This window comes from Canis lupus, chromosome 16 (genome assembly GCF_003254725.2).
Source record: "Canis lupus dingo isolate Sandy chromosome 16, ASM325472v2, whole genome shotgun sequence".
Classification (NCBI taxonomy): Eukaryota; Metazoa; Chordata; class Mammalia; order Carnivora; family Canidae; genus Canis; species Canis lupus.
Window position 1 is genome coordinate 45,253,434 of NC_064258.1, and position 27,631 is coordinate 45,281,064.

Sequence of the window (27,631 nt, forward strand, 5' to 3'; positions counted from 1 at the left end):
AACTGCAATGCTTCAAAGTATACATCTTGCTCAAAACGTTTAAAGCAGACCTATTTTTAATGGGTAGGTCGGTATTATGGGAGGGCAGATCGTGGAGGCCGATGAAAGAGTCTTGTAGAAGAAAGTTCCCGTGATTTACTGACCATAACACCACCTGGAGACCCTAAATCATGTTCCTTAATAATTAATGGCTGAGTGAGAAAATCAGTGGTCTGGAAATCAGGGGATTTGGGCAGGAGTGAGGCTTTCACCTCTGGGATCGTGGGGAAACCTGGCTTCCTGGTCCTTCCATCTTGTGATTAGTGACCAGCATTTTTGCACGCCTGTTGAGGGACGTCTACAGAGTGCAGACACTCAGAATCATTTATGGGAAAGATGCCACCTCCTCTTCCATTCACATCTGCTACATTTGCTCTATTAACTGCATTAATCAAGACTTTAGTAAATTGATCCAGGATAAACACATTTGATGGAATAAAATGCATCCACTTGCTTCTTGGTGGTAAAGATAAGTTCAGGACCCTGGTGATTTTTCACGATGTCCAGCAGACTAGAGAAAGCTTAAATTCATTGCCATTCAGTCATGTGTTTTTGCATCAAGCATTTACTGAGCCTCTCCTCTGTATATAGCATGTTAAGAGATGCTTTGAAAGTTCATAGTCTATGGACGTGAAATGGCAAACGGAAACTTCTGTGGGTACCGGGTAGTGTGGCCCTGGACTGGGATAAACAACTCTGGAGGAGGTGAGAAACAGATTGATGGGGTGGGTGTAGTTAGGAAGGTGAAGCCCCTTGCACAAGTTACTGGGCTGATTTTGAAGGTCGGGAAAGTGGACGGTTGGAGAAGAGGTAGGGGATGTTCGTCATGTTGGGGGACAGTTTGATGTGGTGATGAGCATTAGCAGCCAGGCAGGCGATCAAGTTAGAGGAGTATGGGGGAGAATGTGCTGGAAAAATCTTCAATACCGGAATAATGGTTGAAAGACAATATTTATGTTATTTTTATAAATAAGGACCTATTTTTAAGAATGTGCCTGTAATTCCTCAGAATGTTTTGTAGAAATCTAAAACAGGTGACCTCACTGAGTCATTCTGGAGAGGAGGGAAGAATGTCCACAGTCCACTTTTTTCTCCTTTTGTCTTATTAGGACAAAATAGTTTTTTGAAAAATAAAACCTAAAAATAAAACCAAAAAACCTTCCTAGGACTGCATTTGATAATCTGAATTTTGGGTTCTAAGCGGCAGGTTTGAACATTTTTGTGCTTGACCATGGTGCGGGGAACTGTTTTTCTTCATTTTGGATGTTCTTATGTTGTTTAATTGAGGGGGTGGGTTGGGGGCAGGGCTTTCCTTTTTCAGGGTATACAAGCAGAAGAGACTTGTTCTCTTTTCCTTTCCTGACACACTTCTGTTGACACCATGAATTTTTAACATGTTTTGTTGAATTACGTCCAATGTCAGGGTAAATTTCCTTTTTACACCCCCCCCAGAATACCCCCAAACCCCCTCTGCTCCCACCTGCCCCCACCTCCTCTTTGGCAGCATCGGTTCTCTGTATTTAAAAGTCCTTTTTTGTTTGTTAAATTTACTTCTTTTAACATAAATCCCGCTGTTGCTCAAGTGGGAGAGAGACAGGAGCACAGAATGTTAGATTGTCTGAGCCTTGACAGGCCCGGCTCCTGCAGACAAACGCTTTATAGCTTCGTTCTGTGGCATGTCAAGGACAGAGAAGGGGAGTCCTGAACAATAGGGACCAGTGTGCACCTCCCAGCTTTCATGATTCTACAAGTAGCCTCAGGAAACTGAAACCACCGTAGCAAAATGTCTTTTTATTCTGTATTAACAATTTAACTTTTGAGGCGTGATATGCTACATTCACAATCTGCAGATAATTTTGAAGTGTTGTTACTTTTATGTGCGGGTGTGCTTTAGAAAAGACCATAGTTTTATTCTCTTATCTATGTACTTGGCATTTTCGAGTTTTGTATGCAAAGCAAATATTGCTCTTTATTTTTAAAAAGTCATACTGAAGTATAACTGACACACATTTAAAGCCAACAGTTTGATAAGTTTTGACCTAGCAATACAGCTGGGAAACCATTCCCACACTCAAGCAGTGAACAGGTCGGTCTCTTGCAAAAGATTCCCATGCCTCTTGTTTCCCCGTCCCCCCCAGCTCTTGTCCACCTGCATCCTCATACAACCACTCATCTGCTTTAGGTCACTATGTGCATTTCCTAAAGTTTTATGGAAATAGACTCATGGAGTATATACTCTCTTTTCCTGGAAAAACTTCTTGTACTTAATGTATTTGCTTTGAGATTCCTGCATGTTTTAGTACCAAAAGGATCTTCCTTTTTATTGCGGAGTATCCTTTGCCTAGGTACACTGTAATTTATCCGGTCACCTGTTGTTGGGCATTTGTGTTCTGTGCTTTTTGGCTGTTACAAATTAAGCTCCTGTGAATATTGGGGAAGAAGTCTCTGTGTGGACATATACTCGCATTTCTCTTCACTTTTCACCTGGGAGGGGACAGTTGTCTGGAAACTGTCTTGAGGCTATAAGCTGGGACATTGTAGGTTCCCATCTCAGGGAGGACTGGCTGTCTTTGTTATCTCATGTCCCATAAACCCTTACTCACTTATTTTGTCTGTTTTGTTTTGTTTTGTTTTCTGGTGGAGGGTAAATCTGACCCCCTGGCTGGAAGTGGTGGAAATTTAGCTACTGCTTTTTAATTGCAAAAAAAAAAAAAAAAAAAAAAGCTTATTCAATTTAGAACTGCCATAAATATGTATATACTGTTAAAACTTCATGTAATTAGTAGGAGTCGTCTTAGCCATTTTTTGTTATGTTTTTAAGGAGTGAAAATTGAGTGTCTAGGTTTATCTTAAGCAGAAGCTCAGCAACATTCTGGGTTTGTTTGTGCTACACTTTCATCCCTAGATTTGTATCACAGTATTGTGCCTAATGCCCAGAATGGGGATTCTCAAGTTCTGGCTGGAACCATCCATCATCACTGTGTTCTAGTTAGGAAGACTGGAAAGCAGAGGTGTGTTTGTGCACAGATGCATGTGTGCCTGGGTCTGTAGAACATAAATTACATAAATTACATTACTTGTTATAAATGTTGCATTCAGAGTACAAAATTCAAAAGGTCCAAAAAGGTATCCAGTGGAAATTTTTGTTCCTTTTCAGTTCCATAGACACACTGTTTTCTTCCTTAATATATTAATTAGGTTTTATTTTCTCTCTCCTTGATGCTCTCGTGTCTAGGGCTCCCCTGACCTGGGCAGAGCCTGAAATCGCATAGAGATTGCATAGGATCCACATTTCATAGGCATACAAGCAAGTCCAGAACCCATAATTGGAATCACTTCCTTTATCCAGCTGTGTTCTCTATTTCAGTCCCTATCTGACCACCTGCCTTAATCTCCCAGATTCAGGTATCAGACGACCAGCACAGCCCTCTCTGCTCCAGAGCCCACTGAGATCATTCAAACCGGCCAGTCCTAAACCTGCTTCTTCTGCTTTGCTTGTGTATTTTGTGGAACCCACAACAAAGTCTCTTTCCCATGCTCTCTCCTCCTTCCTTCTACCCGCTGGCCGACCTGGCGTGTCCCTGAGTGCCCCTGTGTGGTATGGTGTGTCCCCTCTGGGGATTGTAAACAACTCTCTCTTGAGTGACAGTGGTCTCCTGACTTGTGGGCCTCACCATACTTGAATAATAAAACCTACATTTTGAAACACTTTGAGGCAGCTAGTGTTTGCAGTTTCTTTCCCTTCTATACAAACAAGAAGACATAACTGGTTTTTTTCCTCTTCTTTCTAGACAGGTACAGTCATAGGACATGAAGTGATACCCATCTTGGGTTTTTCTCTTAACGGTATAACGGTATTGGATGCTGCGCTTTAGGAAAATGACTTTATTTATCGATGGACTTTGCCACGTTATCATAGAAATATCTGTGCATATGCACGTCCATCTCACCACCCATTTTGCTGATCCACTGGTTTTATGCTGTCTAGTAAATATATTTTTATATCTTCTTATTTGTGGATGTATATCTTCCTGTCTGGGAACAAATACACTGAAAACAATTTTTATGGTTAAAAGTAAATGCATCAGAAACGTTTGGTAAGTCAAAGGAGAGGCATTCTTCTTGAATATATGTGAGCGTGTGATTTCTGTGTGTCTCTGCGTGTGCATGGTAAAAGGGCTTAGGCTCTTTGACAGCTGTTGGGTCCATTTCCATCCCCCTTGGAATCTTAAATGGTTTAAAAACGAGTTGGAGGCTTTCAGCTATTTTCTTAGCTTTTCCTTTATCAATTCTGTAGAGTTAAAATTTCACCTCTTTTGGAGGCTGATCTCTTCTCATTATTGGATCTGGAGCACATGGCACAGTTTGAATTGTGTAAGTCCTGCTGCTTCTCTCTCTTCAGGCTGATTTCCATCAGGCTCTCTCATGCCTGTTACCTTTGAGATTTGAGCTTGAAAAAGACCGCCAAAGAGAAGCCAGCAAACCGTGGCTTTCCTTCCTTTGCCGCCCTTCTGTGTTGTTCTCTGATCTTTCCTGGACCAGTCTTGCACCCTGCCGCTGTTCCTTGACCTCGCTCTTGGATCAGGCCGGAACAAAACTTTCATTAGGAGTCAGAGGGCTGCTGACAAGTGTAGCTTATTATGTATTAGGTGCATTGAGCTTTATCTCTGACAAGCAACCTCACATACTTCTTCTTTACAAGAAACCCTGGGAGACGGCTGGAGCTGCAAACAGTACCAAGAGTCTGCTGTCTTCCCCATTGGTGTTTTTCCCATTTTACAAATAATTACATGACTTCAGAGAGGTAAAGGTCACCTGGGGGTTGGCGCCAGAAAGACATAAATTCCCTAACTGCCACTTCTGGGAGCACAGCCCCTCCCACATTCGCCCGGTGTGCTTGTGGGTTTGGGATGTAAGTGTGGTTTGGGAACCAGTTTTTCTGTACCTTCTCTGTTCTTTGTGTCGAGGAATTCCTCTATGACATAATGGTTGCTTTTTAGGCTAATCTTATTTCTATAATATTTTTAGACCAAAGAGCATGAAGTTTCTAAATAACGCTAGATCTTTAAACTTAGTTTTATTAACCATGTACTGCAAGGAACATTAAGCTTTTTCTGTAAAGGGCGAGGTAGTAAATATTTTAGGCTTTGTGGGCCATCCTGTCTCTGTCACAGCCACTCAGCTTTGTCACTGAGTGGAAGTAGCCATAGACAAAATGAAAATGAATGGGCCCGGCTGTCTTCCAATAAAACTTTATTTATGGACATTGCAATTTGAGTTTCGTGTATTTTTCATGTGTCACAATATAGTCTTCTTTTGATTTATTTTTTTTTCCCCGGCCCTTTAAGGATGTAAAAGCCATTCTTAGTTCGCAAGCCATACAAAAACGGGTTGATGGTAGTTTTTTGGCTCCTGATATATTGGTCTATTTGTTAGTTGGACTAGTTAAATTGTTGATTTATTTCTCAGGGGTAGACTATTTGATAGTCATCAAGTAAAAACTGAACTGTTCCCATGGCTAAGCAGTATATACTAACAAAACAATCTGTGTTTGCTTCTCCAGATTATTAAAGTTATTCTTCAAAGAATAGTAGTTAGGATATTAGTTATCACGGTTAAAGTCTCAGATAAGATTTAGCACGTTGATGACAGACTATTAGCTCTCTTCTCCTTTGAGAAAAAACTATTTCTCATTAGAAAATAGAGTATTTCCAAGTTTTGAGATTTTCACACTTTTTTGTGTGTGCTGGGGTATCCTGTTAAAAAACTATTTCAGAGGTTGAAATCCCCACTCTCACAGTCGGCCGTAAGTATGCTTATCAGATCTTGACCACTTTCTCCAGTTTTGTTCCTATTCCCTTATTCTGAGTTAAGATAGTCATGGTTCCAAATACCTAATGACAGCTTCACATGCTTTGTAGAGGACAACTTTATACAGGGCCCCGATTTTCATTCATTTATGTACATGTAGGATAACGTATTTAATGTAGAATTATTTTAAGTTCAGTATGAGACATGTTTATTTGATTTCAGAAAGATGTGGTGATGTTTATAGAAGTTATATACATATATATGCGTGTGCGTGTGTGTGTGTGTAGTTTATGTGTAGTGATCCCTAAAGCATGGTAAAGACTTACAATTGTGTGACTTAGAGGTTTGCAGGGATGCTGGTACTCATCCGTGTTCTAGTCCAGTATCATACTGCCATATATATTTTTTTTTTCTCAAAGTAAATGGTGTTTTATTGTGGCTGGAACGGAGGCTGAACAAAGTGCAATAGGAAGTAGCTACAGCTGCAAACAACTTCCAAGGGTTTCCGGTAACATTTGATAGCCACAAAGGAAGGAAATAAAGGGCCAGTCACTTTACAATGGCAGGAATTCATTTAAGGAGAAAAAAAAGTTTTTACCTATTTGTAATCTTTTTCCATGCAGATACTTTAAGGAAAAGTCTAAAGATTTTTCTTACCTGTTCCTCCTGCTTATTTTTTATTTTATAGTGAAATAAAAAAAGAAAGAGTCTGAAAGAAGTGAAGTTTTTTTATTCAGTGCTTTTTTGCACATGTTGAAGAAGATACGCTTTTCCTCTTAAAATCTGTTAATCTTGAATCCTTCTGATAAGTTTTATAAAGGAGTATTCTGGGTTTGTTTTTTTCATACATTGCTGAATATTATTTCTTAAAATTATTTTTAGGACCAGCATTTTCAGGTTTTCCATTTACGTGCCTTTCTCAAAATTATTTTAAGGACCAGTATTTTCAGATTTTCCATTTAGGTGCCCTTTTTGTCAACATGATGTGGCCCTTATAAAATGGATTGGGTTTCTTTCCCTCCCCACCTCTGCTGTATCTGACATTTATAAGAATGTTGAAGGCAATTCCTGATAAAATGCATGTGGCTTTTGATCTTGTGTTTATCTTTGGTTTTAATACCATGAAGTTTCAACAAGAAACAGCTAGTAAAATGGAATTAAAGCCAGAAGAGAGAGGTCTTGGAGACTTCAGGGTATAAATTCCTACCCAGGCACTTACCCGTGTGACTTTAGATTTGGTCGTTGGATTCATTTTGTAAGTAAGGATTTTCTATGGGACTCTGAAACCTCGAACCGAGTGAGTCCCCAGCGCCTGTGCAGCCTTGACAGTCTATGAATAGAATCCCATTTTTGGCTCTAAGCCTAATCCTGCCGGCACCAGGACTGCAGTGACAAACAGTAGCCGCTCAGATGCCGCAGCTGCCGGCGGAGCTCCAGGCGGGCCGCAGTTACGTGCGGGCTTCGGCCCTGCACCACCTAAATAAAGACCGCGCGGTTCTGCGGAGCATCTCTGAGCTCATGGTCTGAAGCTCCGGGGGGTGGATGTTGAGTGATAACTACAGGAAAAATGCAAAGTCCTCTCTCGGCCTCTAAGGCAATCTGTATTTTTAGAATGGGGCTGAGCTAGCGATGCCCAGCCTCCCCGCCTGCCTGTCTCTCCAGGTCCGCCCTGCCTTGTCCGAGTGGGTGCTTGGGTGCCTGCCCGTGTGGGTGGGCATTCGGGCTCAGCTTAGGGCTTCCAGGGCCAGGCCCAACCCGTACCCATTTATTAAATCCAGCACAGACCCAGACGTGCTAGTGTGTGCTTGCTGCTCAAGACTCACTTTACATTTGACAAAGATTTTTAAAAAATGGTGGAATTCATAGGACTTTTCAATTGCACCTGTTGGAAGAGGAATCTTTTAAAGTTTGAACAGAGAAATGCTATTTTTATTTTATTTTATTTTATTTTATTTTATTTTATTTTATTTTATTTTATTTATTTTATTTATTTTATTTTATTTTATTATTTATTTATTTATTTTTTTTTTTTTTAAGCTTTTATTTATTCATGAGACAGAGAGAGAGGCAGAGACACAGGCAGAGGGAGAAGCAGGCCCCGTGCAGGGAGCCCGACGTGGGACTCGATCCCAGGTCTCCAGGATCAGGCCCTGGGCTGAAGGCAGCGCTAAACCGCTGAGCCACCCGGGCTGCCCGAGAAATGCTATCTTTGGTCCAGTTTCCCGTCCTACCGCCTGGGTACCTCTGTCTACCCACTGTGTGGTCCCCCGGGACTCGAGCTGGGATCTTTGTCACTTGGAGTTGTCGTCATCAGCCTTGTTCTGAGAACGTTTTCATTTTATTAAAGCTGGTTGGGAACCGATGTGTAAGGCCTTCTGTCCCATGGAAAACCATTTACTGAGCAGCAGTCACGTGCTGCATGGAACTCTCCAGTTTCTGTCTCCTGCTTTCCTGTCTCACTGTGCTTTCCTGGCTTTAATACTTCATTTAACAAAGTAGAATAAGTACTGATTATGTTTCCTCCCCTGTGTTCCATGCATTTGATTAGTCCTTGTGGTTCTTTGGTAGCTTAACAAACTTAAGCAGGCTGTATTTCAGTAGTGTACAGTGGAAGTTTAAAAAACAAAAATCATCATGAGCCCAGAATTTAAAATACATCCCCCATAAAGTTCTAAAATGCTTTTGTTTACCTTCTGACCTCTCCTATCTTCTCTATTTATTTTGTAGCATCTGTGTTAATTTTTCCTGGTAGAGGCATTTTACTGTTTTTTTTTTTTTATAGCCTATAATATATGTAAGAGGAATGAGAGGTCATTATGGCTAAACCAGAAAGGATCGTTGTGGCAAATGTAGGGCAAGCACAGGTAAATTCTTTCTGACAAAGAATATTTTACAGGGTAAATGGTTTTTGAAACATTTTTTCTTTATTATTCTCATGGTACCCCGAGGCCCATGGTGCTTGTTAAATGAACTCTTAAAAGAGCAGTGAGGAAGGAAGAAAATAGATGGGGGAAAAAGGCAGCAAGAAATTGTTTCAGTTTCTTCAGAATAAAAGGGTTTTTTTCTCTCTTGGTTTTTAGTTGAAATAACTTTCTAATTAGGGCTTTATATTTTATAGGCATTAAGCTAGTATTTATAATTATTGTTAATAGGGTTACTGAAAAATATTTAGGCTTTTCTTTTTTTTTAAGATTTTATTTATTTATTCATGAGAGACACAGAGAGAAAGACACAGGCAGAGGGAGAAGCAGGCTCCCCTATGGGGAACCTGAGGTGGGACTCCATCCTGGGACTCCGGGATCACGCCCTGAGCCAAGGGAGATACTCAACCACTGAGTCACCCAGGCATCCCCAGGGTGATTTTTTTTTTTTTTTTAATTTCACTCTTCCCATGGGGGAGGAAAGAATATGAAAAATACTAAAAAGATTCAACTGTGTACAATTTGTTGCATATTTTATATATTAATTTTTAAAAAGGAAGACTTAATTTACGTCTGGCTCTCAGACACAGTAGTTTAGGAGGCTCCCTCCAGAACTGAGAGTCAGCTTGCTCTTCCTTTTAAAATGTCCTTTGGCTCTAGCAAGCTTAGTTTTTACAGTAAGAGTACATTTTAGAACATATGATACACTCTTATAAAGTTTTTGTTAAAAAACGTAGTAGAGGGGTGCCTGGGTGATGCAGTCGCCTGAGCCTCCTACTCCTGATTTTAGCTCAGGTCATGATCTCAGGGCTGTGAGATTGAGACCCACATTGGCTCTGTGCTGGGTGTGGAGCCTGCTTAAGATTCTCTCTCCCTCTCTCTGCCCAGCCCCTTCCTCTATAAAAAGAAGTATTGGAAAAAAAAAATTGTAAAAGATATACTACTGTCATATTTCTAAGTTTTAATTTTTACATTTGGGGTTTGGACTTTTATGAAGGCGTATACACATATCACGTATCATATATAAATATATTACCTTTTTAGTTTTTGTAAAACTTGCTTGAGCCATGTGTTTAACAGCCTATTTACTGGGGTATTACAGTTTTATCGCAATTGTTCTTAGTGTTGCTGATTCTTGAAGCACTGACTGTCCTGGGAGCAGTCCTTGCTAAGATCTGGGAGCAGTCCTTGCTAAGATAGGGGTTGAGGGCAGCCCTAGTGGCTCAGTGGTTTAGCGCCACCTTCAACCCAGGGTGTGATCCTGGAGACCCGGGATCGAGTCCCACGTCGGGCTCCTGCATGGAGCCTGCTTCTCCCTCTGCCTGTGTCTCTGCCTCTCTCTCTCTGTGTCTCTCATGAATAAATAAATATTTAAAAAGAGATGGGAATTGAATGAAAGTAGAAAGGTAGAAATCAGACTTCCAGATCATGGTAGTAACAACTCCTAAGGAAATCACAGTGTCTTAAACTAAATACTTATTTTACCACCATATATACCACAGTTGAAGTTCCTGAACTTAGTAAAGAGCAGGCTATATTAAAGTGTTCCAGCAAAATCAGGGAAAACAGTTAAAAATAATACACCTAAATTGCATACCTACAGTCAAAAGGGCTAATCACAATAGTGCTGTGATTAATAAAGCTCTGTAAAAAGGGTACAGAGTCTTGAGGACGTTCACAAAGGAAGCCAGACTGGATGGCTAGAGGTAGTCTTAGAATAATGTAAGAAGCTCCTATGTGTTCACTGAATAATTTTGTGATGTGATCATTATACACACTAAATATGTAATTATGGTGTATGCAATTTAAGGTTATTTGTGTGAGCTAAGAGTTTGGGTTCTGGGGTCAGATGGACTTAGGGTCACATCTCTGCCCTGCCATTTACTAGCTTTGTGACTGTATACCTCAAAAGCCTCCAGTATCTTTTTTTTTTTTTAAAGATTTTATTTATTTATTCATGAGAATACACAGAGAGGAGAGAGAGAGAGGGAGAGAGGCAAAGACCCAGGCAGAGGGAGAAGCAGGCTCCATGCAGGGAGCCTGATGTGGGATTCGATCCCGGGTCTCCAGGATCATGCCCTGGGCTGTAGGTGGCGCTAAACTGCTGAGCCCAGGGCTGCCCAGCCTCCAGTATCTTAAGATCATCTATTATTGGCTCCCTTGTGGGGTTGCTGTGATTATTCATTGAGAATGACCGATATAGTGCCTAGCCCAGAGCCAGATGCTTGGAAGCACACCATTAGTGTTGCCTAAAAAGTGAGCTATGAGACCATAGTTTAATACTTGTCTGTACCTTTTAGGTCTAAGAGCTAGTTTCCTTAAATGAATTGCATGCCTTTGAGGACATGGGCCTTGTCCTAAGCTTTTCTTTGTGTGTCATGGAGTGTTCAGAGAAGTCCTGAAAAAATGGATTGAATAACTAAATACAGACTGAACAAGTGGGTGACTTTTGAGTTAGTAAACTTTATGACAGCATCAACAGTGCTTATGAACATACATGCCATTGGTTAATTTTTAGTTCTTAGAAATCAGAAGCTAAAAATAAAAGTTGGTATTGACCCCCCCCCCCCCCAAGTCTTTCAACACAGAGATTCTTGATTTTTAGGTGCTTAGGTGAAGCTGTCAACTACCACCAACCAACCAGGTTTCTTTGCCCCCAGCTGAGCCCAAGTGAGAAAGACTAGGAGAAGGGAAGGGATGTGCAGAGGGAAGCATTGTGCGGCAGCATCAGCATGTCAGAATCTTGGACATTGTTGCTTCTTCACTCTTTAAGACCGATATTTACAGAATTTAGAATTTGATACCAAATATATTTGCCGTGGAATCACTGCTTCAAATTCTAACTACAGAAAAAGATTGGGCGTATTGTCATTACCAGGTTTTGGTTTTGACAGGGATAATTTGAAAATTGGATCCTCCCTGAAAGAGTGGAAATGACTGGAGACTACTTAAATTATTTAAATTAACTTAAAAATTCAGTTTTGCGGTCCCATGAGCCATGCCTCCAGTGCTCAGCAGCCACATCTGCTGGGCGCTACCTCAGAGGACAGTGCAGATTGAAGAAGTTGCCCATCACAGAAAGTTCTGTTGGATGCTGCTTTTCTACAATATCTGTTACTGTAGCTCATGCATTATTCTAAAATGAGCAAAAGGGTACAAACGCCAAAGTAGTTGTAGTGACTAGAGGAGAATAATCAGAGAAATGGGAAATGTGAATTAGGTGAGTAGACTCCCCCCAACCTCCACCCCTTCCTCGATCTTTCCCCTTCCTCTCCTTCTTCTCAAGTAGAGTCATTGGAAAATGGTTGAGAGTAAATTTCCTGCCAAGCAAGGCGAATACATGGCCATATTGTTTTCTCTCCAAAACCAAGACTTTTTTTAAAAAATTATTTTATTTTATTTTTTTTAAGGTTTTATTTATTTATTTAGCAGGGGGAGAGAGAGAGAGAGAGAGGCAGAGACACAGGCAGAGGGAGAAGCAGGCTCCATGCAGGGAGCCCGACGTGGGACTCGATCCTGGGTCTCCAGAATCACACCCTGGGCTAAAGGTGGCAATAAACCACTCAGCCACCTGGGCTGCCCTTTTTTTAAAATTTAAATACAGTTTTGGTTCTTTGGAAACTCCTACTACTTATCATTAGTATTTGCTCTCTTGTTGTGTTGGACCTTAATCCCATTTGGAAATTTTTCCCACTCCTCCTTCCCTGGCTGTCATGTAGTTACGTCTGCAGCACTGATGTTTCAAACCATCTTTTATAGAACCAGATCTTTCACTTCCCCCTCTCGTTTCCCTCATCCTTACTGTGGACTTCAGGCTCTGGTGCTCTAGGTGTATTGAACTCCCAGCTCCGCACCTTGCCGAGTGATGTGGAGTAAGCAGTCTAATTTCTCTGAACCTGTAAAAATGTATATTTATTTATTATGATACCGATATCGCCACTTATATCCATCTGGATTAAATGGGATAATTTACTCAAAGCTCATAGCACAATACCTTGCCATGTAGGAAGTCAGATAACAATTAGAGATGAGATCATCTGATGCATTATTTAGCTCCTGCTGTGTAGTAAACTGTCCCAGAATTGAGTGGCTTAAAACAACCACCACCTATAGTTTAGTATAGGATTCTGCTGGGCAGTTCTGGTCTTGTCCAGGCCTGACCAATCTTTTCATGCAGTGTTCATTTGACTGGTTGGCTCTGAGGCTGGCTGGGCCTGGATGGCCTCGCTTGCATTTTGGTGCTGGGCTGGTTGTCTGCTGGGACTACTGTCTAGTAGTCTAGACGGCTAGACTACCTGTGTAGACTATGTGTGTCTCATCATCCAGCCAAGTTAAAGCTCTCCTCGATTAGAGAGCCCTCAGCAAGAGCTCTTGCCTCTCCCTGTGTTCTATATGAACTCTACACTCAAGTCTCACTTTCATATTATTTCCTGAATGTGGTCTTTGCCTTCACCTTTGTTCCTTGGCAACAAGACCTTCTTAGTGCATGCCACAGAGCAGTTGAACGAATACCTAAATATAGCTCCACCTTTGTGGATGGTCTCATGTTATCTTCACCTACTAATCCTTTCATGTTGACTTTGATGTGCTACCTGCTTTGTGACGTCCATTTGATCTCTTAAACTTTGGGAAGTTCGGAGGTGGTTTTTGGTATTGATTTATAAGAAACGTCAAAGAGTAAAATTTTGTATTGAAACAGTTAATTTAACTGTTCTTAAATGGTTCTCGTCTCTAAATGCTAATGTGTATTGAAAAGCTATGAAGAGGTTTTTTTTTTTTTAATGATCCTCAACCATAGGAAAGGTTGGTTTCTTAGTTTTACATATATTTATGGGGTAAATTGGTAGCTGCTAGTGGGTGAGAATATAGTATTTTTGCTAACTCAGTTCTTCTATATAATATTGGTCTACACAATGAGATGTTTTTCTAGGCCAAGGAAAGAAATTTTCTCTTTTCATTTCTATTTTTAATTTAATAGTGCTCCGCAGAAAAGATAAAGCACAGTTGCAAAAGGCAGCATTTGCATATATATTTTCTTGCTTTGTCCACTCATTTTACTTTCTAACTTGCTTTTTTTGACCTACTAAATGAATAATGATTATTGCTGGTGTGTGTGTGTGTGTGTGTGTGTGTGTGTGTGTGTTCTCCTAAACTTTATGTAAGTCGCAGTTCAGAGTTTATGGAGACTTGAAATACCAAAGTGCAGTAAGTTATGCAGTGCGGGGTGAAGGGGAGGAAAAGAAACCCCAAACAGTCTCATTAGGGCGTCGGGAAAACTGAACTCTAATCCTGACTCTGATAATGACTTACTGGTGGCCTTGAGACAATTTAACTTCCCTTTGGCTTAGGCAGCTGAGCTCAATAATCTTGAAGGTTTCTCTCTAGCTTTGAAATATCATGCTGTTTCTAAAATCGTGCTATTTCTATTAAGTATTTGTCTTCCTGGGATTTCATAATAATTAAAGATGAGCACAAATGTTTAAAATGAAAGAAAGGGATATACTTATTAGGGTATTTAATAGCAACAGGGTTAATAACATGTCCTGGGTATGTAGGAAAAGGATTCTTGGGATTCATCTTTTGATACAGGTGTTTGTCAAGTAGGATTGAGATGTACAGAATCACAGTGGAAATGAATATGAAATGCATGATGGATTCCATAGCTGAGGTGTTGTGGCTAGAGCTCTGCATATTTGGGTATAGCCTCCTGATGGGGTCAACTGTTTTCAGGTAGAGGGTACTTCCCAGTACTATCCATGGTTTCCCTCATATTGTCCTGCTTCCTTAGGAAATTTTGTTTTCTTGTCAGAGTTCATTTTCTATGCAAATTTTACAAACATGAATTTCCCCTTAGAGGGTGCAGCACCTCTTGCCACCCCCACCCCCCCCACCATGCATATATATGCACAACCTCCCCCTGGGGTTGGTATTAGGCAAAAGAAAGCAATGTAGTACTTTCTATAGGATTTCTTTTGGCCTCAGTGTTGTGAATCTAGAAAGAAAGGTCTTCTTGTTCATCTGAAATATCTTATTATGTGTTTATGAGAATTCTACATGTAATTTAAATCTCGATTACCACACAAGGTTGGCGGCCACTGTATTGGTGAGCCCGGGTCTAGATCTTCATCATCCCTCATGTGTGTACTTGCTCAAAACATCGCTCAATGTGAGCGTGTCTCCTCTTCATAAGAGAAGTACTTTTCTTGGTCTCCTTCCTGCCTCCCTGGCTCTCATTTTAGTTTCTCTTCTAAGCTTCCCTGACCTACTTGGAGGAGAGACTTTCTCCCTAAAATTCTCTGCCCTGGGCTTGTGGGACACAAGATTTTCTTTCAGCCAAATGCTCCCTAGGCTTCCTCATGGTTCTAAACATGGCTGTCACCTGCTTCCATAAAACATCGGCCCACCATTCTTTTTTTTTTTTTCCTCACATCCTCTTCTGCTTGTGGTATAACCCAAATCTGCCTGCCTCCAACTACCCGCCCCCCCTGCACTTGACATCTGTGCCTCTCCATGTCGGCTGGATGCCACCGTCACCTGGACCACCTGTCACAGCATAAATGCATGTTAAATCATTTTCTGTTAGCTCCTAGAAAAGCTATAAATATGTATCATTATTTCCAAGTGTAGTTTTGTGTGTGTGTCACTCAAATATTTTTAATGCTGCTCTTTTAATGGTTTTAAGGAATTCATGTGTTCACACATTTAGGTATTTTTTTTTTAGAGTAATAGAGATGTAGCCATATAACCAAGATCTACAAGGAAGGCAGGCTCTGTCCTCATGAGCTTTACAGGCTACAAAAGAAGACCTCAAGATGCGTGACTGTAGTGCCGTGGGGTGATGTTACGAGAGAGCAGATGTCAGAGCTCAGAACTCAGCAGCAGGACCCAGGCCACACCTGTCAGGGCAGGCCTCAGAAATGATATCTAAGCTGGGAGGTGAAGGAGTGGATATAGCAGTAACTGGCTAAAAAAAAAAATGTGTAAGAAAGGAACATTAGAATTCATTGCATTTGAATGAAATTAATGTTCCATTTGCATTAACAGGAGAATTAATTTGAAACATATGGAGAGTGCAAGTAACAAACCTACATGTTTGTTTTTTGTCTTTATGTTGAATTTGGAGCAGGGATGTGGGCACATCCTTTGTGAGCAGTCTGTGCTATAAGTAAACTGTAAAGTGGGGAATTTTATTTGCTAATGGATAGTTACTTGTTTGTTATAGAACTTATTTGCTAAAGGATAGTCAAGCAACAAATGATTAGGTTCTACAGAAGCAGGATGCTATTTTGCTGTGAAAGTGCCAAGCTGTTGCCCCTGTGATGTTGCCATTGATAACAGTTTTTTGATGGGCACCTTAGGACAATTAGATGGGACCTAATCACAGTGATTTCCTGTCATTCTTGAACTACTTAAAACCACAATCAGAAAGTGGTAAACTTTTGATAGGAAAAAAGAGGAATTAACTTTAAAAGGTTTTTGACTAATGAAAATCAAACCTGTGCCACATTAAAGCAGTGTTTTCACACCATTAAGCATTGTAAAGCATTTTCCTTCCATTGTAACGCATTCTCTTTTAATCTATAAGTATGGTTTGGGAAAAACCCCAGATTCTGGTCTACAATGTAGTCTTTTGTTTTGTTAACAAGAGCACCTTGCTTCCTTAAATTGGGGAAATATAATGTTGATTGAGATCCTTAGTAACTATTTAAGGAAAAAAAAATACTTCAGATTAAATGAAAACACAAATCTTTCATTTACAAATTTAAAGAAGCATTTCGAATAGCCTTTAATTGGTAGTTGTGTGAAATTAGGATAATAGGAGAAAATCAATTATAGCAATAAAGTCTGTTCTTAAATATCAATTATTTGAAGTATTTCCCTGTGTGAAAAAAATCCTCAAAAAGCTGGGCGGGAGAAAGGTGGTTCCTGGCAGGTGTCTTGCCACATTAGTTTTTACCTGAGCTTCAGATCTGGCATCAGACTCAGCACAGGCTGTAGAAGATATTTTAGTGATTGGGGGAATTTTGTGTTTTGTGAAGTACAGAATATATTTAATCAGTTTTAATGGTCCTCCGGGATTCAACACATGTTGATAGTTTAGCCGACTGTTATTAAAGTTCTAGAGATTGAAACTATGGATTTTCTAGTTTGATACAAAAATCAAATAAAGAATATGGGGTTTCTTTGAGGATCATTTTTGTTTTCTTTCACTGGAAATTAATTGGTACTTGAGCAGTGTGTCCTGGAAAATCACATTACTTTTATAACAGTTCTTCACTTATGAAGGTTAATGATTCAAATGTAATAAATCATAGTCAACATTAGATTTTCCAGTGGTCCTTTTTTAATATAGTTATAGAAGATTTTTCTGTTAATTCTTAATCATCACTGCAGTAGTTAGAGGAGTTTGAAAACCTGGATAACGTCATCTTACTTTTGAAGATCTCTTCTGACAAAATGTTTATTCAAACCGTTAAAAAAAGTCACTGATTTGAGTTTTGCCACTTTCTTCATCCTTCATCTGCTGTGTTTAAGAAGCATTAAAATGAGAAAGTATGTTGTGTGTAAATAAAATAATTGGACCTGGATTATCACTTTACCCCCCTTCAGAACCCAGAGATTTGCTCAGACTTTTACACTCAGTGTGGTTTCAATTACAAGATATTGTAAGGATTTATTTGTAAGGATTAATGAACTGTTACCATTTTCTAGGTCTTATCACAACGACGTCAAGGAAACTGGACCGAGAGCAGCAAGATGAACATATATTAGAAGTAAGCAATTTTTTGAACTATTTAAAAAATAATATAAATATAAGGAAAGAGCATTCTTGTTCACATTAACTAGTATTCATAACTCTTATGATTTAGTTATATTAGCTTCTGGTCATGATTAAAAACCAAAATAAAGGGAAAGAAAACGTCAGCAAGTGTAGGTCACATCCCCTTAAATCCCTTTCTATCCCCAGAACACAAGACCACTGTTTTAGTTATTTATTTAAAAGATTTTATTTATTTATTCATGAGAGACAGAGATAGAGAGAGGCAGAGGGAGAAGTAGGCTCTATGCAGGGAGCCTGATGTGGGACTCCATCCCCGGTCTTCAGGATCAGGCTCTGGGCTGAAGGCAGCACTAAACCACTGAGCCACCTGGGCTGCCCAAGACCATTGTTTTAAATTCTGTGTTAATTTTTTGTGCTCACATCCAGAGCAAACAAACTGAGAACAAAATTATTTGAATTTTCTTTTCATTTATATAAGGGAAACTTTGCTGTATGTCTTTCTTTTCCTGTTTTTTTTTTGTATTTATTTTTTAAATTTAAATTCAGTTAATTAAATGTAATGTATTATTAGTTAGTTTCATAGGTAGAGATCAGTGATTCAACTCTCCCATATGATACCCAGTGCTCTTTATATCATGCCCCCTCTCTTGTGTCATCGCCCAGTTATCCCATTCCTCCCCCGCTCCCCCCATACTGTATACTTTTTCCATTTTTTTCCTCAGTATTCTGTTTTTGGGGTATTTTTTATATAATAGATCTAGTTCAACTATAATTTCTAGTTTCCATCGTCATCGTTCTTAAATAATTACATTGTTTTTTGCATTTTAAACTGAATTGTAGAAAGTTTGTGCTTTTGAAACATTTTCGAAAATAGAAGATTAAAGACTGACATGCACTTTTCTTAGATGGTCTCTTCCCATAGGCTTCTCATTTTCACGGCTAATTTAAAATGCCTTTCTAGTCCCCGAAAGGAGAAACACAGTCTGTTGCTTCCTGGCATGCTGGTGGACCAGAGGCAGGGTGTGTGGGTGGGGATGGGAGTCACATGGAGGAGGAAGGTAGAGTGTTGTGTGGGGGTCAGGCCTGATGTGATTGCTGCGTGTGGGGCCTACAAGCCAGGAAGAGGCTGAGGAGAGGCAGCCTCATGGAGAGGGAAACTCAGTAGGGCATGCTTGTTGAGTTGTGACTCACCTGCATGAGTCTTCCATTCTACTCTGGGTACTTGAGAAAGTCCTAAACTGTGGTTTATTATTTTTATTAGCATTTAGTTCTTTCTTTGTGTGCCTTTGCTGTTCATAATGCTGCCTGCTTCATTTCATTTTCATCATTGGTCGCAGTTCTAACTTTGTCAATAAAATATTTACTTTTATAGCTCTGTAGTGTGTGCACATGAATATCATGTCTAGAAAAAGTGGTTTCACAGACACTGTTAGAACTAGTCATTGCCTTTTTTTTTTTTAAAGTTTTATTTTTTATTTTGAAAGAGAGCATGTACAAGCAGTGGGGGTGGGCAGAGGCAGAAGGGGAATCTCAAGCCGACTCCATGCTGAGCCCTGAGCCCAACATGAGGCTCAATCCCAGGACCCTGAGGTCATGACCTGAGCCAAAACCAGGAGGCTGACGCTTAACTGACTGAGCTACCCGGATGCCCTTATAGTTAATAGTTTCTTCATGTGTTACATCCGAGTGTTAGTCATAGGTCATAGAGTTCCCTTGAATTTTCTTTCTGATAGAGCAGAGTTTAGAATTTTGATCTGGTCACTACATTGTTCGACAGAAGGGAGAATACAGTTCCCAAAAAAGGGAAACGGGGGCATGCCCTCCGGAGCGGCAGGTCAGAGGCATTGGCATCTCCCTATGGCCCGCACCCTGGTTAGAGCTGCACAGGTGTCCAGTTGTGTGCCTCACTCCAGAGCCACCTTTTCACGGTCAACATCCAAGGCTGGTTGGGAGCAAGTAGAAGATACTCAGGACTTTGAAGATAATATTAAGATGTTAATGGGAAATATTACTTTGTAATAGTTTGTTTTCATACCTTGTATGTTTTTTGTAGTCCTTTGTGGTGGTGTAGTTGAGGGCCAATGCCGGCATTGATTTGTCTTTAAAGGAGAGTTCTTTTTTCCATTCCTGTGTTAAAAGCTGTGTTACTGGCTACTGGTTATTGAACCCATCCTTAAGAACGCTTTGGTGAGGATTACCACAAAATATAGTGCTTGCTTCTATTTCTCTTTAATTTCTCTCTTTTCCCTAAAGATCATAGGAAAAATGATCAAAAGGAAATGTTTTGAGAGAGTAAAATTAAACAGTAATTGTAGATTTTGTTTTATTTTGAGAGTGTGGGAAGGTGAATCATGTGCTTTAAGCAACTACTTAAATATTCTTGGCAGGTACCGTCGGGAATCTATTCACACTTCTATAAGCAACAGGATTTACACTCCCCAAACTTTAAAAAAAAAAATAGTTCCACAGAAAACTTCAGTATAATTTAATATTTTTGGTATTTCAGTCATTCATTTTGGAGGATGTGGTCAGAGAAAAATAGCTATTCCTCAGGTTGTGGTCTTGAATGTCCACACCAGAGTAAAAGTGGGCATTTGATTTGGGGGGAAACTCTGCATATGGAAGCATTTGCCACTACAGTCCTGAAGGCTTGGGTTTTTATTCCTAAATTCACTACATAAATAATTAGAATGACACTTACTTTACATTTCTTTTACTGAAAATCTTATTTAGTAAGTGGGTCTGAAATGAAAATTCTTATATTCGTATTAACCGTGGAGAACTTCTCTGTACAAGAAGAGAATCCAACAAAACAAAATGGTGACAGCTATTATTAAAAGGCATGCTACTTCACATATATTTTGAACTGATGATCTACCTGACGTTACTGTAGAGGCCTAAAAATGAAAGTTTTTAATGCAATATGTGGAGATTTGATTTGATTTTTTTTTTTTTTTTTTTTTAGTGTATAGAGTGTACAGTGTTCTTCAGAGGACTCTATTTAAAAGCCAGACCTTCATGCATCTCTTCTTGGCTTAAAAATAAGTTGTTTTTGATAGCTTGCCATCTTGGCGACATTCGTGTCGGAGCTGCAGTTGAGTAGGGAGAGGTGGCGTGGTGAGGGGAGAGCCAGGGCTCAGCGCTGCCTCTTTCTTGGCCCTCTCCTCGCTCCCCCCAGTCCCTGTCTAGAATGGGACATGGCATAGTCTCGCCTCCTCATAAGGCTGTTATCAGAAGGAGAGAGGAGATGGTATGCTGTGAGCCTTACAGGTCTGTGCAAATGTGGTGTATCATTAGTTAGGAGGAAGGTAGTCCCATTTTATTTTATTTATTTTATTTATTATTTTATTTATTTATTTATTTATTTCATTATTTTATTTTATTTTTTATAATTTATTTATATATATATTTATTTATTTAATTTTATGTTTTTTTATAACATCTGTTGATCTGTTACCTTTCAAAAACAGGTTACTGTGACAGACAACGGTAGCCCCCCCAAATCCACCATTGCAAGAGTAATCGTGAAAATCCTTGATGAAAATGACAACAAACCTCAGTTCCTACAAAAGTTCTACAAAATCAGGCTCCCAGAGCGGGAAAGACCAGAACGAGAAAGGAATGCCAAGCGCGAGCCCATCTATCGTGTTATAGCTACAGACAAAGATGACGGTCCCAACGCAGAGATCTCTTACAGCATTGAAGATGGAAACGAGCACGGCAAATTTTTTATTGAGCCGAAAACCGGAGTGGTTTCATCCAAGAAGTTTTCTGGAGCTGGAGAATATGATATTCTTTCAGTGAGTTAAGATCTAGTCTTTGAATTTCTTACATACTTGGACTATTAATCTGGTCTAGTATCCCTTCTCTTAAAACTTTCTCTTCAATAAGTGGCCTCATTGTTGACCTAACATTGGGACATGTGGCTTTGGTTTTCTCTTCTCAGCTGTCGCTCCGGTTACTACGTTTGTTGAGTGTGGCATGAAGAGGTTGCTCTTTTTAATCAAACCTTAAACATGGGGAAAATACAGATACAGATACTAAGTGCTTGAAATTGGCTCAGTTTAAGACCACACTGATCTGTGTTTCAGTCATAGGATGTAACTTCTAATTTGCTCCCTTCACCCCCTCTGCTTGTATTTTTTTTATAGATTAAGGCAGTTGATAATGGTCGCCCCCAAAAGTCATCAACCACTCGACTCCATATTGAGTGGATCTCCAAACCCAAGCCATCAGTGGAACCGATTTCATTTGAAGAACCATTTTTCACCTTTACTGTCATGGAAAGTGATCCAGTGGCTCACATGATTGGAGTGATAACTGTTGAGCCTCCTGGCACACCTCTTTGGTTTGACATCATTGGTAAGGATTCCTCAGTTTTCATTGTCCTTATATAGGTTACACTGAGGAAAACCTGTCTTTGGTTTTCTGATTTCTGTATATGTCTCAGGATTTAAATTTGGGAGTAAGACCTAGAACTGGAGAATTTGTCTTAAATTATCAGTATTTTGATTGCAAAATGTTTTATAATACCCAGCAGGTAATAAACTTGTTTAAAATAGATGCTGTGTATACACCATATCATTAATGTAAAAATAGGGTTTTCAAAAAGGCATCAAGAAGTTAGAAATCTGAATGTTTTGGTCCTAAAGCACAACTTCTTAATTTTCCTTCTTTATGTATAACATACGGCACATTGCTATTTTTACTGAATGTGGTTTGAATGCTTAAAATAACTGTGTGACTGTCACATGTCAGTATTTTATAGGGAATAATCTTACAGATTTTAATTGTGTAACTTAAAAATGACGGTGCCAACTGGCCTTTTTAGTTTTATTTACCACATTTTGGGAATGTGGGAAGCAGAGTCCCTGAGACTAGTTTACCCTATAATAAAGATGAAATGCCTAAATCACTTTTTCATTTTTTCTTTTCCATATAATTGAGTTTAGACACAGAATGTCTTACTTTAACACATTTAAAAAAGAAAATGCACTTTAGACTTTGACATCTTATTTTTTTAAAATCCTCTTCACATTATTTTAATCATAAGGCTATTGAAAAGCCTAAGTACGTATTGTGATTCATCCCCAGTCGGTCCTTCGTATCCCCTTCCCCTCTTGCACCCTTTGGCCACCCTCGCCCCACGTGCTGTGTCAGTGTTTGAAGGGGATTGGACGTGGGCTGCCAGGGTCCCGGGGTGCAAGTGGCCCGGGCTTTACCGCTTCCCATGCCAGACAGTGAGGCTCTTTCCCACTTTGGGTCATTGTACAAAATTGTCTGGGTCATCATCTATGATGAAACCATTACTTCCGTTGTAAAGAAAAAAAGGATGATTTGCACAATGAACTATACACTCCAAATAGTGTGTTTGCATTCTGATAACTGCTGTCACGTTTCCAGACGGGCCAGGCTGCTGTGGTGCAGCGTGTAACTCCATGTAACACTGCCTGCCTCGGGGACTGGTTTGATTGACCGCTCTTCCTTGTTCTCTGCTTGCTTTCCATGCTTGCTCGCTTCCTCTGTGGCTGTGCCAGGAGACACGCTTGCTAGAGAAGTGTTTTACATCTTTCAGATGACTTGTGACCCGAACTGTACAGCAGAAGGTATCTGCTGAGATCACATAATTTGCCTCAGATTATGAGATCTAAAATGAAAGCATCCGTTTTTAGAACATTTTTTTTTAATTGCCAGTGACTATCTTTCATTGTCCTTTGTTCTTGTGGTGTGCATGTGGTCACCCATCCCAGTTGCCAACTTGCTGCCTTCTAGTAAATTACGAGGTCGTCCTTAGTTTTAGGTGGAACTGAAGATTTTCTTTTCCATGTGTGATGTTCTGTGGCTTTTTGGCAAGATTTAGTAATAGAACATCATCATGACATTATGAGTTTACTTTCATTCCATTTCACTTCATTGGTAAAAGTATCTCAAGTTCAATGGATTTGAAGAGAGAGCTTTATCTAGAACATAATTGGGAATGCATTTGGGTAATGTTAGTAGTACTGAAACTTTTGCTTCATTAAGCTTTGTGTTTGGCCACAATGGGGAAAATTTCGTTTCATGTCTCTAAGAGCCAGGAGTAATTGATGTCAACTGTCACTATTTTAACTTTTGTTTTTAATAGTTAGTTTATTATAAGGGCAGCGTGCATCAGGTGTATGTATTTTGAGCAATTAAACATCTAAATGACTGACTTTGGTTTAGTAAAGGATGTTATATATAGTTACTAGGATATATAAATTAAAATGTTATTCAGAACCCCCGAAAAAGCGAATTGAAAGTAATTCATTGGCAATATTAGCAGTGTTTTTCTGTCTTCAGAGTTGCTTTCTTTCCTCTCAGTAGGACAGTTAGTAGGGTCCAAATGTGTATTTAGTAGGCGTTATCTTTGTAATGGGCCCATCTTTTCCTGTTTTTTTCAAAATGAAAGCTCCTTGGAATCACCTTGAGCAATGTATCAGAAGAGGTTTTTTTCCTCCCCTGTCATGAAGAATTAGAAAGCCACAAAGAAATGACAGATTTTCATACTTTTCTGTCTGCCCTAACTTCAACTAGGTGGCAACTATGACAGTGACTTTGATGTGGACAAGGGCACCGGGACCATCATTGTTGCCAAACCTCTTGATGCGGAACAGAAATCAAACTATAACCTCACAGTAGAAGCTACAGATGGAACCACCACTATCCTTACACAGGTAAGTGAATCACTAATGATGCATTTGTCAGAGAAGGACTGTTAGGATTTCAGGGTCCACAGGCGGTATGAACGGTTGAGTCTGCCCTCTGAGGCTCCCAGGAAGAGTTACTGTGTCGAGAGAGTTCACGCATAACACACACTGAGGATTTGTATTTCAGGAAGAAAATTAACTGCAAATCTGGATTTAGGTTTGGCCTGTAATTAACCAGTTTTGAAAGAAGGCTTAAAAAAAACCCACTTTCAATTTTTAAAATCAAAATTTTATACCAATTTCGAACAGTATTAATATAAATGGTATTACTATTGAGGATGAATTGTCCAAGTGATTTTCATTAAAGCTCATTAGAGGCTTAATTATCTTTTAAATCACTTTTTTGAGTTTTTTTTCCCCTTCTGGCTACCTTAAGGTTGCATAAAATGGCTGATAAAATTGTTCTCATAATTCCTTTAACATCTTTATTTGTTCCTATCTGGTGATTAAGAGATGGCCAGATTACTGGGATTTCAAATTTCAGTGTTAAAACCCTAAAAATTAAATCTAAATTCTCTTTGATTCTCTGTGTGGGCTGCTTGAGAATTTGTTGAACATTTGTTATATGCCGGGTATTGCTCTAGAAGCTGAATACCGGGAAACAAAATCCTACCCTCATAGAGCTTACCCCCTAGGGTGGTGGAGGCTAATATTTACCTGTAATCTACTGTGTCCTAAAAGACAAAAGGAAGAAAGTAAGTATTAGAAGATAAAATGCTTCTGAATTCCAGTTTTTTATCTTTAGATGATACTATTTTAAATCTCAAATGAAACAGATCATCTGTTAAATTATTTAGTTGCTTTGAAGAATAAAAGTCTGTGATATCTTTTTAATTAATAAATAAGTAGATGATTCAGAACCAGTTTTGAGAAGACCTTATTCCTTTCTCACACTTTTGATTCTTAGGGGATTTAAAATTGACATGTTACCATGCTTTGGGGTCATTTTGAGATTGTCACGTACAAGTTTTAGTACAGTATTAAATTTTCATTTTTGTTGGGAACTGTTCTCATTGTAGAAGCTAGACTTTAGAACATGAAAATGAGAATAAAAACATCAAGAGTTATAATACATTTAACAGGATAAAATTTGAAAGTTTTAAAGGTATAGCTGTATGTGGACCAGTTCAAGTAAATTACTAACCAGAAATATAGCAAAAGGGACTTAATAAGCAGTGGCCCTCTGTGCTGCGCATTCTCATTAATGAAGATGATATATTTACCCATAGCATTTATTGCTTATCACTAAATGAATCAGTAGCACTGTTTCCCTTGCCCAGTAATTGTAGTTTTAGCTAGTACAGTTAAAAGCTTAGTATGAAATGTGGTAGTCAAATGTGGTTGACTAAAATTTCCTGAAAAACCCAGGAAATCGACTACAGTCTTTCCAGGAACACAGAATATCTTAAGTTTTAGTGCTTCATTTATACTTCTGTAACTTATTTTGAGTCATTTTCAGAGGGTCTTGAAGATATTCTGATGAAATGCTGGCTGGGCGGGTCGAGCGAGGATCAGAGAGTGGTTACAAGGCCCAGACTGACCTATGGGACAAAGAGGACAGTCAGTAATTAGGTTTCGATTTCCTTGTGGGTCAGAGAATAGGGAGATAAGAATGTGGATGAGGACAGAGCAGCAAAATACCACCTGAAGAGCAACACAGAGCTAGGAATTGGGTGGATAAAGAACTGGAACACAGGGTAGATTCAGGTTTGTCGGTAAAACTCAGGAACCAGCAGGGCAGATTTTGCTGCGTGCAGGTCAGTAGCAGCCGAGGGCAGATCAAGAGGTTTGGGGGGGGGGGGCGCTGTGGGGTTAAGCCTTGGTGCATCATCAGCAGAGCTGTGCGATGGGGCAGGAGGGGGCATCCCAGCGTAATCCCTGGTGCTCTGCAGAAACAGCGCTGCTCCTTGCTTTCCTGGCCTGCCGTTTTCTGCTTAGGATGCTGACCAGTATTACTGTGAGTCACTTTGCTTTTTCTGGTATCTCGGTAACTTAGCAAATACAGTTAAGGCTTCTTCTTTCTTTGAAAACAGTTTGGCTTTCCTGTTTCCCTTTGGTTTCTCAAGGATCAGCATTACGTGCAGGTCGATTGGTTTGAACCTTGGCTCTGCCTCTTACCCTGTCTGTGGGCAAGTGGCTGTAACCCTCTGTGTACCCTTTTTCTCATCAGGAAATTGGTCATAGTGATTTTATCCTCAGAGGGCACTCTGCAGGATAAATGAGGTAGCACACGGGATGCTTGCATCGAAAGCCCATGGAGTCTGTTGTCCGTGCATGCTCACAGACCATTCACTCTTGCACATCAGCACTGGTTTGGACTCCTTGCTTGACACCTCAGTCCCCTCCCTGTCTCCATCCTCTGTCCCTGCAGTTCACCCCGCATTGCCCACTGCCAGAGTGGGCCTGCGTGGTTGGGAAGAGGCCGCAAAGGTGAACTTCCTCTGACAGGTAGTTCAGTGCATCCAGGATATAATAGTTCTTCAGCCTCTGCTTCGGAGTCAAGGTTCTGCGTACTAGATGCCACCTTCTCCTTACCCCCCACCCATCCCTTAGTTCCATGTCCTTCTCACCAGTCTCCAAGAGAGAGGGTGTTTGATGTGGCTTCTTGCCGTCATGTCTTTGACCAAGGTCCTCGCCCCTTCCCTGTATACATTGATCTGCCAACCTAAGACCTATGCAGGCAAAGCCTTATCTCTTCCTTAAAAGCTTTCAGAATGTTCCACACCATCTCTGGACTCGTAAAAACTTACTTGATAATTTACTTGATAATATGTGGAACCTCATTATGCTTCGTATGTGTAAGGCCTCGCCTGCCGAGGTTAAAAGCTTCCTGAGGGCAGGCAGGGGCTATAACACATTTGTTTGCACCCCAGTAATGTGTAGGTATGTGCTGAGTGTATAGGGGCCCTATGAATGTGTTTCACAAGAATTGCCATATCAAAATTGGTTGTTTTTACCCTGGTTGCTCCTATTTAGTCATGATTAATTGACTTTAGAGCAGGATTAAACTACTTCTGCCCAATACTCCCTCCATTAGAAAAGTAATATGTAAATTTATAGTGGAAATGAATATATAACGATTTAACTTAGAGAAATTATAAAACCATCTCTTCTGAATCATCATTGACCTTAAGAAATGGTCTGTAGTTTCAAATGTTTATGTGTGACTTTCCCATAAAAACTTTCTGTGGTTTAGGGAATGCATTTAGTATGTATATGAAGTTTAGTGTTACAAATCTATCACTGATGGTGTAGTGTTTGATGAGAACACTGGTATAGTCTTCATGGAAAGATCTGTAGTTCATATGCCAGCACCAGTGTGGTTAATAGCTTAACCTATGCATTCCTGG

General features: G+C 39.8%; 1 protein-coding gene across 7 annotated transcripts in view; it reads left to right on the top strand.

Moving 5' to 3' along the window:
- Positions 1 to 27,631, top strand: part of FAT1 (FAT atypical cadherin 1) — a 127,032-nt gene that overhangs the window by 61,087 nt on the left and 38,314 nt on the right. For all 7 annotated transcript variants that reach the window (XR_004805594.2, XM_035699706.2, XM_025471728.3 and 4 more), the window contains exons 4-7: positions 17,484 to 17,545; positions 21,024 to 21,353; positions 21,705 to 21,915; positions 24,109 to 24,248. Coding sequence is in view for 6 of the 7 variants with exons in the window: in XM_035699706.2 (XP_035555599.2) it covers positions 17,484 to 17,545; positions 21,024 to 21,353; positions 21,705 to 21,915; positions 24,109 to 24,248 (743 nt within the window). In the remaining variant the exon portion in view is untranslated. The remainder of the gene's footprint in view (positions 1 to 17,483; positions 17,546 to 21,023; positions 21,354 to 21,704; positions 21,916 to 24,108; positions 24,249 to 27,631) is intronic.